This window comes from Leptonychotes weddellii, chromosome 9, assembly GCF_054177405.1.
Source record: "Leptonychotes weddellii isolate Sample4059 chromosome 9, ASM5417740v2, whole genome shotgun sequence".
Classification (NCBI taxonomy): Eukaryota; Metazoa; Chordata; class Mammalia; order Carnivora; family Phocidae; genus Leptonychotes; species Leptonychotes weddellii.
In genome coordinates this window covers 24,837,393-24,856,955 of record NC_138377.1, presented here as the reverse complement: position 1 = coordinate 24,856,955, position 19,563 = coordinate 24,837,393, and the positions used below count along the sequence as shown (strand labels likewise).

At 38.6% G+C, this 19,563-nt stretch overlaps 1 protein-coding gene across 2 annotated transcripts in view; it reads left to right on the top strand.

The window, feature by feature from the left end:
• ZNF410 (zinc finger protein 410) overlaps positions 1-14,740 on the top strand; it is a 20,212-nt gene extending 5,472 nt beyond the window's left edge. The window contains exons 2-6 of one of the 2 annotated variants that reach the window (XM_081830267.1): positions 5,696-5,804; positions 8,525-8,706; positions 9,768-9,903; positions 12,912-13,130; positions 14,354-14,737. In XM_081830267.1, coding sequence (XP_081686393.1) covers positions 8,674-8,706; positions 9,768-9,903; positions 12,912-13,130; positions 14,354-14,607 — 642 coding nt within the window. In that variant the 5' untranslated portion in view covers positions 5,696-5,804; positions 8,525-8,673 and the 3' untranslated portion in view covers positions 14,608-14,737. Of the gene's footprint in view, positions 1-5,695; positions 5,805-8,325; positions 8,344-8,524; positions 8,707-9,767; positions 9,904-12,911; positions 13,131-14,353 lie in introns of those variants that run through there. The other variant, XM_081830268.1, reaches the window with a different exon arrangement.
• The last annotated feature ends 4,823 nt before the right edge of the window (positions 14,741-19,563 follow it).

Sequence of the window (19,563 nt, the reverse complement as noted above, 5' to 3'; positions counted from 1 at the left end):
TTTTTTTTTTAAAGATTTTATTTATTTATTTGAGAGAGAGAATGAGATAGAGAGAGCATGAGAGGGGGGAGGGTCAGAGGGAGAAGCAGACTCCCCGCCGAGCAGGGAGCCCGACGCGGGACTCGATCCCGGGACTCCAGGATCATGACCCGAGCCGAAGGCAGTCGCCCAACCAACTGAGCCACCCAGGCGCCCCTGTTTTTTTTTTTTTAAGATTATTTGTCAGAGAGATTGCACTCACAAGTAGGAGCGGTGGGCAGAGGGAGAAGCAGGCTCTCCGCTGAGCAGGGGGCCTGATGCAGGACTTGATCCCACGCCCCTGGGATCATGACCTGAGCGGAAGGCAGATGCTTCAGGGACTGAGCCACCCAGGTGTCCCTAGTTACTTTGTTTTTCTTTCCCTAGGACTTTTTTTTTTTTTTAATTTTATTTATTTATTTGTCAGAGAGAGAGAGTGAGTACAAGCAGGGGGAGCTACAGGCAGAGGAAGAAGCAGGCTCCCCACTCAGACACTTAACCCACTGAGCCACCCAGGCATCCGGTCCCAGGACTACTGTTTTATACCAAAATTTAAACCGTTAGTTCGTTCGTTCTTTCTTTCTTTCTTTCTTTCTTTCTTTCTTCCTTCCTTCCTTCCTTCCTTTCCTTTCTTTCCTTCCTTCCCTTTTTAAAAAATATTTTATTTGACAGCGAGAGAGGGAACACAAGCAGGGGGAGTGGGAGAGGGAGAAGCAGGCCTCCCGTGAGCAGGGAGCCGGATGCAGGGCTCTATCCCAGGACCCTGGGATCATGACCTGGAGTCGAAGGCAGACTCTTAACAATTGAGCCACCCAGGCGCCCCTAAACTGTTCTTTTTTTAATTTTAATTTTAATTTTTGAGTATGGTAATTCCCTACCATTAGTAGAATTTTTGTTTTAGTTTTTTTCATCTTTAGTGAAGCATTGTTTAGGTCTGTATTTGTGGTCAGCCACAGGTAGATATGGAGGGAACTGAGAAGCAGATTGGTTACCAATTGGGGGACATTTCTTCCCTCTTTTTTCTCACCCCCCCTTCTTTCTGAAAGTGGGTCAAGGTCAAGGCATTTTCTACCTCCCTAAAGTAAGAGTGGTACTGATATTCTAGGCTTTGTTTTCCTGGGGTGGAATCACATTGCTTTTGAGAAGTTGACACAATGATGTTCTGTTCTTTCTTGAGGCAGAGCACTAAAAGCCCCTGGTCATCTTTCCCTTTGGAATACACTCCCTTCTGTGTGGCAGTCAGGACTGAGGCAAGGTACCACCTGTATCAGCTCTGTTCTCCTGTTGCTTGTTTAGTTTATTTTGGCTTGGTTCTCCCACCCAATATCTCTCTATGTAGCCTGCATTAGTTTTAGGCCATTTCTACCCTCCTAACTTGGTGTTACCACTAATTCCTGTCTTGTGTAAGGATTCAAGTAATTTCAGTTTCCCCGAGACTCTGATCAATGATAATTGCTGATTGTAATATATATATATGATACATATATATATATATATAGCAGGTTTATATCAATGGCTTTACGTTTTATGGCCGAGTCTCTGTTTAACATATGTATTTTAGACTTTTGAAGATATTTTATACTGTTTTCCAGTCTTTGGGATGTAATCTGTTAAGTAGCTTTTGAGATCAGTTTAGTGAGTTTTATTTTTAAAAAGTCAGAGTGCATGAGATTAGCATAGGCTAGTATTGTTTCATAAAAATGTGTTACTTGTATGTGTCTTAGTGAGTATTTCATTCTCTGGGGTATGATGGAAAATGTATCTTACTGTGATTTGCAGTCAAAATGTTTGAAAACCACTGCTTTATAGGGAATTTGGACTCAGTAATAAAAGGCAGAATTCTTTTCTTTCTTTTTTTTTTTTTTTTAAAGATTTTATTTATTTATTTATTTGAGAGAGAGAGAGAGAGAAACAGCATGAGAGGGGGGAGGGTCAGAGGGAGAAGCAGGCTCCCCGCCGAGCCGGGAGCCCGATGCGGGACTCGATCCCAGGACTCCGGGATCATGACCTGAGCCGAAGGCAGTCGCTTAACCAACTGAGCCACCCAGGCGCCCGGCAGATTTTTCTTAAGATTTTATTTTAAGTAATCTCTACACCCAATGGGAGGCTGGAACTAACAATCCCAAGATCAACAGTCACACACACTACCAACTGAGCCAGCCAGGTGCATTTCTTAATCTTTTAGAGTATACAAAGCATTTGAAACATTTACTTGTTTCTTTTTTTAAAAGATTTTATTTATTTATTTGAGCGAGAGAGTGAGCTAGAGAGCAGGAGTGGTGGTGGGCGGGGGTGGGGGAGGAGGAAGGGCAGAGGGAGAAGATGACTCCCCACCGAGCAGGGAGCCCCATGCGACTCCCAGGACCCTGGGATCATGACCTGAGCTGAAGGCAGATGCTTAACCGTCTGAGCCACCCAGGCGCCCTATTTACTTGTTTCTTAAGCACTTATGCAGAGCTTTGTTTCTGAAGAATTTTTGAATTATTTCTGTTGACTGATACATAAATAATCCCAGGGTAGATTTGTTTCATCTGTATTTCAGATGAATTTCCTAGGGTCCGGAAGATGAGTAGCCTGCCTAGGTCTCAACCAAAAATCAGAGGCAGAGTTTAGATTTCTGTTTTAGAGACCTTGGATTTTTTTTTTTTTAATAAACATATCTCAGCTTCTTTATTTAACTTGTTCAGCTACTTAATGCATAATTTGCTGGATGATATTGAGTGTACTGTAGAAGAAGAATGCAGTTAATCAGACTTCAGTTCTCAGGATTTGTTTATTTGGCTAAAAACAGAAGGAGAATTGTTCTCAGGATGGTCTAGATCATAGAGATTGCTATTGTCTTAAATCTGCTTTACTTTTGCTGTGAGTTCTTTTGTTACCAATTTACAGAACTTTTCAGGGCTTCCTGTGTTCTTTGCTTTGGTTCATTGCAAAGGTTTGTATTGCCTGCATTCTTTTTAACCTTAAGGCTGACTATGGGATAACATATTAACATTTTCTGCTATTATTAGCTGTTAACATAATAACATTGGCAGGGTTAGTGGATTTCTAAAAAACAGAATTTCTGCTAGACCAAGGTAATTTTCTGTAAGCAGTCTAATGTGCTTTGGTGGCCATAGGGAACCATGCACACAGTAGAATCCTGTTGTTGCCAAGAGTAGAGGAAGAAAAGGGTCTGACTAGAACTACATATTTCATATTTATTAATAATAATTATTAGACCAATCCTTGGGTGTCTGAGATCATTTTGTTTTGTTATGAACTCTTTATCCACAGCCAAGATGCCTTATTTATGATTTGTGGAAAATACGATTTGAAGGGCCTACCCTTGGTTGCTGATAGTTAAATGTCATTATCTCTTATTATTTATGGGGCTAAATTAGTAATTTTTCTAATTTGAAAGGAAAGGGTATAAATTTTGACTGTCTACCAGGTAAAGATAAAAAAAAAAAACAAATATTCATGTTCACATTCAAGAATTTGGGGTGACCACTCAGTATTGCATTTCTAGTCTCTTAATTAATAGCATAAGAAAGCCTGGGAAGAAATCTCCTTGAGACCCATAATTACCTTAAAAATAGCTTCCTTTTGGGACACCTGGGTGGCTCAGTCAGTTAAGTGGCTGCCTTCGGCTCAGGTCAGGATCCCAGGGTCCTTGGGCTCAAGCCCCGCATCGGGCTCCCTGCTCAGTGGAGAGTCTGCTTCTTCCTCTCCCTCTGCCTGCTGCTCTGCCTACTCGTGCTCTTTCTCTATTTCTCTGTCAAATAAATAAATAAAATCTTAAAAAAAAAAAGCTTCCTTTTGGTAAGAGCCGTGCCTTTCACTCCACTGTCATGCAAATTGCATTTAAAGGAGGAACATTGCATTGGACACTATATTGGCCCCATACTGGCAAATTTTTATTATGATTACTCTAAATATACTTTGACATAAAGCTAGGTAGTAATTCTTATCCTTCTATGCTGAAGCTCCCAGTAGCTCTTAATCAACTACAAGATCAAAACTAAGTTTACAAATAATTCAGTAATAACTGTGGTAGGGTCAGTGGATTTTTAAAAAAAAATTAACATGCTGAACCAAGATTGTTTTCTTTAAGCAGTCTAATATATATTTTTAATTGATGAATAGTTGACATACAATGTTAAATTAGTTTCAGGTGTACAACATAATGATTTGACAATTTGACACATTACCACAATTTGATACACAGTGCTCACCAGGATAAGGGTAGTTGCCATCTACCACCATACAAATTTATTACAGTATTAGCAGTCTGATGTTTTGATGGCTCTAGGGAATCATGTAGGTAGTTCAGTTTAGTTATATCAGTTGTTGCCATGATTTATATCTTTATGAATAAGTATACAGTTGTAAACCACACCATAAAACAAAATTCAAAATAACATTCATATTATTTGGTAGGGATGTCGTTTTGCTGAAATGCGGTACTTAATGTTGAACTTAATAGTGGAAAGATTTAGCCTTGGATTCAATAATATATTTCCTCTGGGGTTTCTACATTTTAACTTTAGTTAATACTATGCAGAGAATATCATACAAGGTATGTATTTAAAATGTCAAGACATTGTTAAGCAGCATGTGATAATGGGATCTCACATGTAACCAAAACTGAATAAAAGTCCTTGAATGCCAGTTTTAATGTGGTATTGATAGGCGTATTGTCAGAGTTAGAGTTGCCTTGTTCAAATGAAGATAAGATTTGTGTTGCAAATGAGAACACACAGAATGGGAGGAAGTTTGTGCAAATCAGATATCTGATAAGGGGCTTGTATCTAGAATATATAAAGAACTCTTACAACTCAATAATAAAAAAGATAACTCAATTTAAAAAATGGGCCAGTGATCTGAATAAGTATTTCTCTTAAAAAGATGTACAAATGGTCTATAAACACATGAAGAGATGCTCAATATCATTAGCCATCAGGTAATGCAACTCAAAACCACAATGAGTTACCATTCACACCTACTAGGAGGGCTATAATAATGTGTTGGTGGGAACGTAGAGAAATCCACTGCTTGTGGGATTATGAAATGGTGCAGAAAACAGCCTGGTAATTCCTCAAGAGGTTAAACATAGAGTTACCATATGATCTAGCAATTCCACATCTAGGTGTATATCCAAAAGAGTAAGAACATATGTCTACTCAAAAACTTGTACATAAATGTTCATAGCAGCATTATTCATAATAGCCAAATTGTAGAAATAATCCAATGTCCATTAAGTGGTACATGGATAAATAAAATGTATATCCATACAATAGAATATTATTGGCAATAAAAAGAAATTAAGTACCGATTCATGCTACAAGAGGGCTGGACCTTGGGAGCATTATGCTAAGTGATAGCAGTCAAGCACAAAAGATCACATGTATAATTCCATTTATATGAAATGTTTAGAATAGGCAAATCCATAAGAGACAGGAATTAGTGGTTCCCTAGGCCTGGTTGGGGTGGGGGTTGGGAAGAAATGGGGAGTGATTGCTGATAGGTACAGGGTTTCTTTTTTGGGGTGATGAAATTGTTGTAAAATTGATTGTGGTTGTGGTTGCACAACTCTGTGGATATACTAAAAACAATGTAACTGTACTCTTTGAGTGTACTGTATGGTATATGAATTATATCTCATTGAAACTGTTATTTAAAAATTGCATTGCAGTTTTTGAAACCTGTTAAATGATAATGGGAATTGAGGATAGAAACAAATTTAATTGCATATTTGCCATCACACTTCCGGCTGATGTACATAGCGAGTTGCTGTGTTAAAGGTGAGATTCACACAGTACACTTGATAAGGTACTGCCTGCCTGTGCTACTCTATCCTACCTACTAGTCTCTCTTTAGTTTAGCGCACATACAAACCACAAACATGGGCAACAGATTTGGGCAGAACTCAGTTATAATATGGATACCTATTTGTTCCAGAAAATGCTTGTGTTATTTTTTTGAAAAATTATCACTGAAATGAAGACACTAAAATAAAAAGATATAAGATATCATAGATAACCATGGACCCTTGAGAAATGGTGATCTAGAGGTGGCTCTTAAACTATAAGAGAGGTGGCAGCTTCCTTTTTTTTTTTTTTAAGATTTTATTTATTTATTTGACAGAGACACAGCGAGAGAGGGAACACAAGCAGGGGGAGTGAGAGAGGGAGAAGCAGGCTTCCCGCTGAGCAGGGAGCCTGATGCGGGGCTCGATCCCAGGACCCTGGGATCCTGACCTGAGCCGAAGGCAGACGCTTAACGACTGAGCCACCCAGGCGCCCCGGCAGCTTCCTTCTTTAAATTGTTATTACAGCTTCGCAAAAGTATCTAAGATCTGGTATATGATTTTTCCCTTGTTCAGTGCACATATTCATAAACTTCATTTTTTTTTTTCATTTTTCATTAGGTAAGGATAATGAAAACGCAGGGAGCATCATTGGTTTCTAAGAAACCTAACGAATATAAAGGGCAGCAAATAGTTGTTTAGTTTCTTAGAGATTTTACATTCCTAGAAACTCAGAGTTTGAGGAACCTTAAGAATAACCTAAACAAATATTTGGTTATTTCTTGGCTTCTTGAGATGAACTGGAATTGGGGAGAAGGAATTCTTAAACCCTGGTGTTTCAAGGTCAGACGTAGATAGATGTAAGTAGATAGATGTAATCACTATTCATGCCAACCTGCTCTGTGGGTGGGAGTCCTGGTTCTGCAACTTAATAACTTGAGCAAGTGATGCACTGAACCTTGGGTCCTTCCTCTGTGGAAAAAAGGGATGAATAAACAACATTGAACTATTATGTACAGAGCTTGAATAAGAAAAACGTTATGGTAAGGGAAAAGTCAGAGATTTATGATACTTGATTTTATGTGGGAAACTTAAAGGACACTTTTTTTTTTTAAGATTTTATTTATCCATTTGACAGAGAGAGAGACAGCAAGAGAGGCAACACAAGCAGGGGGAGTGGGAGAGGGAGAAGCCGGCTTCCCACAGAGCAGGGAGCCCAATGTGGGGCTCGATCCCAGGACCCTGGGATCATGACCTGAGCCGAAGGCAGACGCTTAAGGACTGAGCCACCCAGGTGCCCCAAAAGGACACTTTCATTTACATCTTGTGAATTGTTATTTTTTTATGATGAAAGTGAGGATTTCTGGAAACTAGCAAGGGGGAGAGGAAGGAACCAACAGGACAATAAACATTTATTCAGGAACTTAAAAATGCCTTTTTTGTAGAGTAAGCCTGCCTTGTTCTAACTTTCCAGTCACTTTGGTATTAATTGAAAACTCCCATCCTGGGTATATTTTACACTCTGTAATTACTTTGTATACGGTAGTGCTCCCAATTTTAGCAACAATTGTACAAAATACAGTGGACTCTTTTGTCAAAAGTCTGAAAAAACTAAACGATAAGAAAGTAAGAATTTTAATTATGGGGGGAGAATAGCTACATCAGGGTCCCAAGGGTACTACTTTTGGGAAACACTGTTCAGATTTTGACTGTATAACTACTTTTAGAAAGATGAGGAAATTGAGAAAAGAAAAATAAGTCATACCAGCCTGCCACCTAATATAGTTACTATCATAGTTGTATTAATTTCCTTTTACTTTTTTCTGTTCATATCTTAATTAGTTTTAATACTAACAAGTATATAATTTTGTATTTTGTTTTTGTAATTTAACATGTCATTGGCACTTCTTGTTGCGTTATTTTTATAACTATATTTTTAAGTGACAATGCCATAACCTAATTAAACATTCCCTAAGTGTTGGGTATATATGTGTATTTATATCTTGCTTGCAGTTGTTTATTATTATAGATGCTAACATGAAGTTCTTTGGGCATATAATTTTTCTATTTTTAAGACCTTTTTTTTTTTTTTTAAAGATTTATTTATTTGACAGAGAGAGACACAGAGAGGGGGAACACAAGCAGGGGGAGTGGGAGAGGGAGAAGCAGGCTTCCCGCAGAGCGGAGAGCCCGATGCGGGGCTCGATCCCAGGACCCCGGGATCATGACCTGAGCCGAAGGCAGACGCTTAACGACTGAGCCACCCAGGCGCCCCAAGACCTTTTCTTAAAATAGATTATTAGAAGTAGGAATTCTATGAAGTACAACTTTTAATGGATTTTTTTTTTTTTTTAAGATTTTATTTATTTATTTGACAGAGACAGACACAGTGAGAGCAGGAACGTAAGCAGGGGGAGTGGGAGAGGGAGAAGCAGGCTTCCCGCAGAGCAGGGAGCCCGATGCGGGGCTCGATCCCAGGACCCTGGAACCATGACCCAAGCCGAAGGCAGACGCTTAACGACTGAGCCACCCAGGTGCCCCCTTTTAATGGATTTTGATATCTGTTGGGCTTGTTCTATTTTAAAACAAGTGTTTTGGGCTGAATTCTTTATTTGCTTGCTTGTTGTGATTTTCAGATATGTGGAGAAGTGCCTTTGTTTATTTAGCTACATTTTTCTACTACTCTAATTCTCTCTTTCTCTCATCCTTTTTTAGGCTAAATTGATTACCCACCCAGCACAGCATCTTACAGGAAAAGCATAGCATTTCCTAGAGGAATATGAGCATAACAGGAAGGTGTCATTGACTCTGAATTAAATTTTTAACCTGTCCCTGAACAGCTACAGGATTTGGAAGCTGAATCAATGTTATCAGATGAGTTAGAATCCAAACCAGAGGTGAGCCCAGGCAGTGCTATCTATCTATCTATTTATTTATTTATATTTTTTTGTGGGCTATCTTCCGAGGTTTGTCTTTAGTTCAGGAAGTCAGTAAACTTCTGGAATGAGCCAGATAGTAAATATTTTACGTTTTGTGGGCCATATGGTTTTGGTCGTAACTACTAGTTTATTACTTTTTCTGTCACTAAGTACTTTTTCAAAGATTTAAAAACTTTTTTTTACCTATAGCCTTTTATGTTTATTTAAGTAAGTATAAGTTCTTATACATCTAGGTAATTACATAATGACAAAAATTTTATATATATATGACATATATGTGGATATGTATATACATATATAAATATTTACTACCACAACCATTTTTCAGTTAATTTTGTATGTATCTGAAAGTGTTTTCTTTCTAAATGCGATTAGAGGATTTAAATATTATTTATTTATTATTTATTTTATTTTCATTTATTTTTTTAAGTAGGCTCCATGCCTAGTGTGGAGCCCAACATGGGGCTTGAACTCATGACCCTGAGATTAAGACCTGAGCTGAGATCAAGAATTGGAGGCTTACCTCGCTGAGCCACCCAGGCGCCCCTAAACATTTTTTTATTTTTATTCATTTCTCTTCCTTTAATTTTAGTACATCTGTGTCACATAGTGGAAAGGTCAATGAATTTGGAATCAGGTTAAGTTTGAAGATTTACTTCCTGTACTAGTCATGTGACCTTAGATAAGTCATTTGATGTCTTCAACTTGATTCCTTATCTTTATTTATTTTTTATATTCCTTATCTTTAAAATACATGTTCAATTTTACTGGGTTAAGGTGAGGATTAAATGAGCCAGTATAATACAGCTTTTCTTTAGAACAGAGCACTTGATAAAAATAACTTTAAATGTTATTTTGTAGTTAATTTAGTTTTTCTGTGAATGTGGTTGAGACTAAGAAGCAATAAAGACTTAATTACGCTATGAACTTTTGGTAAATTCAGAGGTTTAGATTCATTCCTAACAACTTGTATTTTTCAATATTGTCTCTTCCTCCTCTCCCTGCCCAACCCCACCCAGCTCCTGGTACAGTTTGTTCAGAATACGTCCATCCCATTGGGACAGGGGCTAGTAGAATCAGAAGCTAAAGACATTACTTGCTTATCCCTCCTTCCGGTGACTGAGGCCTCAGAATGCAGTCGGCTAATGTTACCAGGTAAAAATTAAGATTACAAGAAATAAGATAAGCAAGTTTTAAGAGCTTAGCCTCCTCTATCATACTGGTGGGATGGGATAAATGACTTTATAACTGACTCATAGAAACTGTAAATCTAGGAATCATGAAGAATAAGCAACCATAGGAGTTAACAAGTGCATTGGTAATTTAAGCCATAGTAATGGATAGGATCATTCATGAAATGTGAGAGTGAGAAGAAAAGACCAATGTGGAGCTCCCTATTCAAGGTACAGGGTAAAGCAGGAGAGCCTATGAAGGAGGGAAGAAGGAAAGGCTAGAGCAGTAAGAGAAATATTGGTACAGAGTGCAGGCATGAAACTCAAGAGAATAGTCACTGTGTCAGATGCTTCTAAGAGGCCCATGAGATAGGGACTGTCCCAATGAGATAGGGCCAACAAGGCCATTGTTGACGTTGGCAGGACCTGTTCCATGGAAGGTAATGGAAAGCCAGGTTGTAGAGGGTTGAGGTATCAGTGCAAGGTAAGTGTAGTTGAGGAAGTAACCACACTTTCTCAAGGCTCTCCTGCTATGGGAAGGAAAAAGAGAAGGACATAAAGTAGATGGCAGAATTCTTTTTTAAGATCTGAAATATTTGAGGATGGTTTTATGCTAAGAGGAAAGAGCCAGTTGGAGAGGTGCAAACAGAAAGAGTGGTTAATTAGTGGGGAGGCTCCAGGAGAGGTAGGAGGAACTAGAATGCTGATCATGAGTTGTGACATTAACTTTGGATAGGGAGAAGGAGATCCTATCCCTTGACTGTTAGCAAGGAGAACGTTATTTTTGGGTGCAGTAAGTTCTTTATTTTCTGGAAATTGGAATATTTAAAATTTGGAATACTGATGTTAAATCAGGGGAGGGGAGGGTCACCACCTATTGGTGATTGGTGACAGCTTATTATAAAGTCTTCTAGTTACTGTTCTCTAGTGATGTCCTGTTTCTTTGATTTTTTTTGAAGTGACTTTAAAATTTTTTTCAATGTTTAAAGATTCAAGAAGGACAGATACATTCAACCAACCAGTGTTGACTTAAGGTTTCCCTGTCTAGTTCCTAGCTTTCGCACATCTTCTGTCGTTCAACTCCTACTATTTTTCTACTGGTATGTTGGAGTTTTTCCAAATCCTTATGGATTTTCAATATGTGTACATTTCCATGTGCTAATGAATTTTGATCTTCATTGGGCTTAAATTTTTCTCTCCTGATTTTAATTTGTTTAATAAATATTTTAACAATATTGAAGTGAAAAGAAGAACAAAATCATTAATCTTCTTTTCTACATTAACTTTAGTTTTAATTTTGATTAAAAATATTTTATTTTATTTTTAAAAAGTTTTTATTTATTCATTTAAGTAATCGCTACACCCACTGTGGGGCTCAAACTCACAACCTCAAGATCAAGAGTCTCATGCTCTTTTGATCGAGCCTGCCAGGTACCCTGATTAAAAATATTTTAGATAACCAATATCAATAATAATAAGTGAAAACCCATGTACTCACCTCCCAGCTCATGAAACATAATATTACAAACACAAATGTATCTGCACGTACCTCCCTAATTTTATTCCCCTCCCTCTTAAATATGTGTGTATCATTCCATGCATGGCTGGTATGTTTTCTTTTTAGTTGGGATTTGTGATAGATACAGAAAAGTATAAAACCCTGTGCTTATACATTTCGAAGAATTATTATAAAGGAGATACCCACCACCCAGTCAAGAAGTAGAACCTTACCAGCTCCCAAACCCCCATGGTTTCCTCCCTGATAAAGACAACCTCTGTTCTTCCTAGGTCACCACTACCCTCAATTATTTGACCCATATTTGTTTCCCAAGTTTAACCACTGAGATCTAAGCAATGCAGTTTAATCTTAGGTGTTTTTAGACCTTGGAATCATATGAATGTATATTGTTGTACCTTTCTTACGTTATTCTATAGTTGTGAGATTCATCCTTGTGTGTATAAGCTGTGGTTGGTTTCATTGCTGTATAGAGTTCTGTTATATGAGTGTAACCACAGCTTCTTTATCCATGACACTGTTGATGAATATTTAGTTATTTTCCAGTGTTTTGCTATGACAAACAGTACTGCTATGAACTTCATTAAAAACTTTTTGTGTATGATAAAATATACATAACTAAAGATTTGCCATTTAAACCAGTTAACCATTTTAATCACATAAACTTACAATTTAACCAGTTCTGTGACATTAAGTACATTCATATTGTACTATTTCATTAGACTTTGAAATGACAGTACTGTCTATCCTTAGGCTTCCACTTTCATTCCTATAATATCTGTTAACTTCCTTAAAAAAAGGAAAAAAAATTATCTGCCTTTTATAAAGATGACTGAAACCCCTGAAAACATTGAGTGCTTTAGCACTATAGTGCAATTCCTTGTTTTGCAACCAAAACCTTTGGAAAGTCATTCCTTTCCTTAGAATAAAGTCCTAGAGAGCAAGTCTTCTGAATTATTTCTTTACATTTCAGTGTAAACCCGGAAGTATAATGAAACATATTTATGATTCTATAAAATTTCAGTGATTTCTCAGGCTGTGGTTTTTTTCCCCCTAATGACTCAACAGAACTGTCACATACATGCTATAAAAATTAAAGGGAGGGATCTCTTCCCAAGAAAAATAATTTAAAATTTAGATCCTATGTTAGTATTCATTGTATAACTATATTTTTTGAGGGAAAAGTACTGATTTCTGGCCTCGAAAGGACAAAGGCCTGTGATGTCCAAATGTGGATGGTTGGTTGGTTGGTACATCCAAATGTCAAACGAGTCTGTCCCTCACATTTTGGCTGACTCCTTTTAAAACTTAAAGTTATCTCTCTGTTCTCTTCTGAGGGAAATTCTGTATTTGTAAAATAAAAAGGCTGCTGCTCCTAGAAGGGATGTGATAGGGGCGTTCGGTGCCGTGTATCAGAATGGTGAGCCCCGTGGAGAGAGGTGCCACATAAAGCCGTGGTCTTTTCCCTTTGCTAGATGATACTCCAAGTCATACAAACTCCTCCAAGGAGGTCCCTTCCTCGGCTGTGTTGAGAAGCCTTCAGGTGAATGTGGGCCCAGACGGAGAGGAGACGAGGGCTCAGACTGCACAGAAGTCCCCGGAGTTTTTGTCCACTCCAGAGTCTCCCAGCTTGTTGCAAGATCTACAGCCAAGTGATAGCACTTCTTTTATTCTTCTTAACCTAACGAGAGCAGGTATTCTTTATCTTTTTCTGAACTCTGCTCATGCTTAAGAAAAAAACTGGGCGGCGGGGCATATTTAACCCAGTCATACTTAAAATGGAAAGAAGCCTTATTATTTTATTATTTTAGAGAATTGGTATAGTCTGGTGATCAGTTGAATGTGTAGGGGGAGAAGGCAGACTTCAGGAAGAAGTTTCTTGTTTGGGAAATTAGGTTGTGCCATTCAGCAAGATAGTGAGCCCAAGAACTGGGCGGGGAGGATGATTAGTTCCAGTTTGTGCTTGTTGATGTTGGGATTTCAGAGGGACATTCATGAGGAGGTGTTCTTTAGAGAGTTAGAAACAGGAATCCAGAGTTCTAGAAATGTCTGTGTGAAATAAGTTGTTTTGGTGCTTATCAGCATTCAGGAAATGTATGAAACCGTGAACATGGATTCTTTGATTCAGGAGCATAAACAGAAAAGAAGGCAAATCTGGGACCCTGGAAAAAACACATTTAAGAGGGGAATAACAGAGGAGTGGGGAGGAGCTGCCAGAGAGGGATAAAGAAAACAGAAGGAGAGTGCTATGCGAGAAGCCAAGAGAGGGAAAATGTCTTAAAGAAAAAAAAGTAGTAAATCATGCCAATACCACAGGAAGGGCTAATGAGGTGAGGACTGGGGAGTGTATGTCTAATGACCCGAGCAAGAGCAGTTGTTACTGAGGTAGTAGAGGTGGAGGCCGGGTTCTAACCATGGTGGGGAGTGGATGACAGGTGAGAAAGTGGATACCCAAGTTAGAAGTTACGCTTGCAGGAAACTTGATTGTCAGACAGTAAATAGCTAGAGAAGTACTTGGGATTTTCTCTTCTTTTTAAAAATAAAGATGGGCGAGACAGATTTAAAGGCTCTAAGGGGAGGTTGTAAGGTGGCCAGTAGAGAGGAATGGCTTGCAAATGGCGGAGAGAGGGTCAGGATACTAGCTTGCTTACCCTGGGGGGAGAAGGATAGGGTCAGGATACTAGCTTGCTTACCCTGGGGGGACAGCTTTGCCTTTGAAACCAGAGGGGGTAAGAAAGAGAAGCCTGTCCTCCGGGAGTGGAAAGGTGATAGATAACCTAGTGTAGTAGGAGAACAGAAGCTTGAGGTGAGAGGTGAAAATCTGGAATAGCTGATTCAGGCCATGAAGTATCTGAGCCAGGGCCGATAGAAGGGCAACTTGATGGGTAGCTTTCACATATCCTCTCGTTTCTTCCAGGTCTGGGCTCTTCAGCTGAGCACTTAGTATTTGTACAAGATGAGGCAGAGGATTCAGGGAATGATTTCCTCTCCAGTGAGAGCACGGACAGTAGCATCCCATGGTTCCTCCGGGTTCAAGAGCTGGCTCATGATAGTCTGATTGCTGCTACTCGCGCACAGCTGGCAAAGAGTGCAAAAACCAGCAGCAATGGTGAGACCCCTGTGACGTTTTCACTTCCCGTATTCTCTGTGGGGATTTTGGCAATACAATGACCATATTTTGAGTTGACTGGAATCTGAGTTATTGGTGAGAGCAGACCCCTAGAAATGTGTACACTGTTTGTCTTATTTTCTATGAAATAACTTAGCTATGCCAGATTCATGTGCAAAATCAACAACACTAGCATTCTCAGTTGTCAGCTTTAAATAATGTACACAGCCCCTTTAAAGGGAAAACAAGATGTTATCTTGAATTGTTTTTATTGTACTGTTCCCTATACTTAGAGCTTTTATACCATTATAAAATCAAAACAGTATTACCAATTAATAGGAATAAAACTACAAAACCAGTGAGAATAAAGTTAATATTTTATTTTGGCAGACGATGGTGTTTTGCTGAAACCGCCACTGCTGCCTTTTGTTTTGGAACCAGTTCATCATATGACCTTAAATATCCAAACAGTCTGTAGGGCTGTTTCTTTTGAGTTGAGCATGTGGTACTAACTCTGTGCCACTTTTCTCTGTCCAGTAGTTTTCAGGTATAGTCCTCAAATCATCAGCATCACCTAGGAACATAGAAATACAAATTCTCAGGCCTCATCCTACTGAACCAGAAACATGCGATCTTTTAGTAAGCCCTCTCAGTGGTTCCAATACATGTTAAAGCTTGAGGACCATGACTGTAAACCACCTCTAAACCAGTGCACAACCTTTGCTTATGTAACATGCCATAATACTCTTTGTTTTAGAGCTGCTTCTATATTTTCTCTTTAACCTGTGACAATTAAGGTACTACAAATTATTAAGGTTAAGGTACACACTATCATTGTCACAAACCAAACTTAAGCACTGAAATCTTATGTTGGTACATGGCTGTTTGTAGCTCATCTGGATGATCTAGAATATGCTTATGATTATTTTGTGATTACCATGCAAGTGAAGATAAAAAATTAAAAACTTTTGCAAGGATCCCTGTGAATGTTTCAGAATATTCCAGTTTTAGAAACATTAACCTAAATCTTTTCTACATAGAGAACTCCAAACTTCTTTTTTTTTTAAGTTTTTATTTAAATTCCAGTTAACATACAGCATAATATTAGTTTCAGGTGTATGATATAGTGATTCAACACTAGGTGCTCATCACAAGTGCATTCCTTAATCTCCATCACCTATTTCATCCATCCCTCACCCACCTCCCCTCTGGTGACCATTGGTGTTTTCTATTGGTAAGAGTCTGTTTCTTGGTTTGCCTCTCTTCTTTTTTCCCGTTTGCTCTTTTGTTTCTTAATTCCACCTGTGAGGGGCCCCTGGGTGGCTCAGTCGTTAAGCATCTGCCTTCGGCTCAGGTCATGATCCCAGGGTCCTAACCCCGCATCGGGCTCCCTGCTCCACGAGAAGCCTGCTTCTCCCTCTCCCACTCCCCCTGCCTGTGTTCCCTCTCTCGCTATGTCTCTGTCAAATAAATAAATAAAATCTTTAAAAAAAAAAAATTCCACCTGTGAGTGAGATCATCTGGTATTTGTCCTTCTCTGACGGACTTATTTCACGTAGCATAATAGTTTCTAGCTCCATGCATGTCACTGCAAAGAGAACTCCAGACTTCTTTTTTTTTTACCTTCCTACTTTTTTTTAATTTTTATTTTGTTATGTTAGTCACCATACATTACATCATTAATTTTTGATGTAGTGTTCCATGATTCACTGTTTGCGTATAACACCCGTGCTTCATGCAATACGTGCCCTCAGTACCCATCACCAGGCTAACCCACCCCCCCCAAAACCCTCAGTTTGTTTCTCAGAGTCCATAGTTTCCCCTTCCGACTCCCCCCTTCATTTTTTCCTTCCTACTATCTCCTTTTTTTTTTTTTTAACATATAATGTATTATTTGTTTCAGAGGTACAGGTCTGTGATTCATCAGTCTTAAACAATTCACAGCACTCACCATAGCACACACTCTCCCCAATGTCCATCATCCAGCCCTCCCATTCCTCCCACCCTCCACCACTCCAGTAACCCTCAGTTTGTTTCCTGAGATTAAGAGTCTCTTATGGTTTGTCTCCTTCTCTGGTTTCATCTTGTTTCATTTTTTTCCTCCCTTCCCCTGTGATCCTCTGTCTTGTTTCTCAAACTCCTCCTATCAGTGAGATCATACGATACTTGCCTTTCTCTGATTGACTTATTTCGCTTAGCATAATACTCTCTAGTTCCATCCACGTCGTTGTAAATGGCAAGATTTGGGTTTTTTTTTTTTTTTTGATGGCTGCATAATATTCCATTGTATATATACACCACATCTTCTTTATCCATTCGTCTGTTGATGGACATCTTGGCTCTTTCCATAGTTTGGCTATTGTGGACGTTGCTGCTATAAACATTGGTGTGCACATACCCCTTCGGATCACTACATTTGGTTTTTTTTTTTAAAGATTTTATTTATTTATTTGAGAGAGAGAGGATGAGAGAGCACATGAGAGGGGGGAGGGTCAGAGGGAGAAGCAGGCTCCCCGCCGAGCAGGGAGCCCGACGTGGGACTCGATCCCTGGACTCCAGGATCATGACCTGAGCTGAAGGCAGTCGCTTAACCAACTGAGCCACCCAGGCGCCCCGGATCACTACATTTGTATCTTTGCGGTAAATACCCAGTAGTGCAATTGCTGGGTCATAGGGTAGCTCTATTTTCAACTTTTTGAGGAACCTCCATACTGTTTTCCAGAGTGGCTGCACCAGCTTGCATTCCCACCAAAGTGTAGGAGGGTTCCCCTTTCTCCTCATGAGAACTCCAGACTTCTGTTAGTTTCAACATAATTAGTTCTGCTTTGACTACTGTAATGCTGCTTAGAATGGCCAGTTTTACCATTTTGGGGAGGCTCTAAAGTTCAGATTCTTCCTGAGATGCTTTTGCTAATCTCTGGGTCCTGAAACCGGCAGCATCTCCTCCTTGCATTAAGGAAGCAGTGCGGTATGAGCCAGGAAGAAGCTGGTGCAGGGAGGGAACCTTGGGCTTGGCCTCTGGAGAGCTGGAATCCAGACCTGATGCTGTTATTAACTCATCCTCTGCCTGGGGGACTTAACCTTCTTAGCTGCAGTTTTCTCTTGTTCAGAACACAGAGATCAAGTAGCTTACCTGATTGGGTTGTTTTGGAGATTTAAATAAGATTTTGCCTGGGAAATGCTTTATAATCAGCAAAGCATTGTGTGGATGTTTTTATTACTCTCAGAATATGTTACCTTATTACCAAACAACTACCTCGTATACTTGAATATAAAGTGAGCCCAAATATATGACAGTCTTCTATTTTATCAGTGAGATGATTCCATAAAACCCTTTGAGGGGGCTAACTTAGATATATAAACCGTTAGTCATAGAGATAAAATTAAACACTGTGAGTGGTTTTTTGAAAATGTTATTATTTTGATTACACACACTTTAAATCATGAAATATATTAATATTGCTTTTCACCCACTAACATAACGAAATGATTTTATTTGGTATTTAAATGCATCTTTAACATAAATATCTTTGTTGTTACTAAAGCCATTTTGTGAGTCCGGTAGCAGTTTCTCAGAGCACATCTTCACTTCTATCTAAGCTGATTGAAATACAGATGTATTTAAATTTTGTATATGATGCTTTATGTTATAAGGGGTTAGCAAAGGGCCAGATAACCACCTGTTTTATAAATAAAGTTTTGTTAGAACACAGGCATGCCCACTCATTACAAATTGCCTGGGTGCTACAGTGGCAAAGTTGAGTTGTTGTGACAGAGACCGCATGGTCCTCCAACCAAAAATACTTAGTATCTGGCCCTTTACAGAATAAGTTTACTGACCCATACTATATATGATACTTTCACTGGAAATTTTATCCCAAATGCAAAGACCTCACATAACTGTGGGATCTTTAAAGTGTTTACAGTGTTATCCAATGTGCGCCATGTAAGGTGTTGAATTTCTTTGTCTTTCTCTTTTTTCATGGGGGGAACCAGTTCATCAGATGATCTCTGAATATCCAAAACTATCATTGGTTGATGTCATTTTAAGCTAATCCATCTTCTGCGAACAGTGCTTTGTGTTTTTAAGGGAGTAGTTTCATAAGGACTCAAATACAAGGCAATTCACTGTTTTCTGAGCAGTTTTTAAATTTCATGATTCTGTCAGTGTTCTCATTGTATATACAACATTGAATGCACAAAGTCCCAAATGTCAGCGGTTTAAATTTCTGTATTAGTGTGGGATTTCTACTGATCTTTCATTAAAAATTAATTAGCTGGAGCTCTGGAGTTGGTGGGAAATTTCCTTTATGGTATATACAGTTTTGTACTGTTTAAAATTTACCTATGTGCGGCTGTTTTTCAATTAAATAAAAAAAAAAACTGTGGGACAATATTAAAAAAGAAAAAAATTAATAGCAAAAGGCATCTTAGATTCTACTCTGACCTTGGAGCAATTAGTTTTATGATTAGCATTTGATGACTTGTACAGCAAGGAACATGTAGGACAGGAAGAGATTAAGATTAGTAGACGGGATGGAAACCTTGATCAACTGTCAGGTTCCAGGAAATGTGATGGGCACAACATTTATTGTCCCTATTCTTGGCTTTTGAGAGGGAAATTTGGAAATATAAATCTTATTCCTGAGGTATATGTAGTAGAAAGATAAACTCCATATGCTTGTAGCATAATTAAGTAGTCGTAAATATTTTTCTCTGTTGATATCCAACTATATCTTGAAGAAAATGAAAGAAAAGGAGTACTACCTGTGAATCTGGGATTTATATAAAGCTTTAACTGATTTCACTTAAGTTTAAGGGAGGCACTGCACTACGTGCTCATTTTCTTCCTTCCTTTTGTTCTGTTGAATAAAAAACTTCATGTTATTTCTAGCTTTTAAAAATGTGGTTAGATACTGTAAAATCAGCCGAGTTTTTGTATTCTTTTTTTTTTTTTTTTTAAAGATTTTATTTATTTATTTGACAGAGAAAGACACAGCGAGAGAGGGAACACAAAC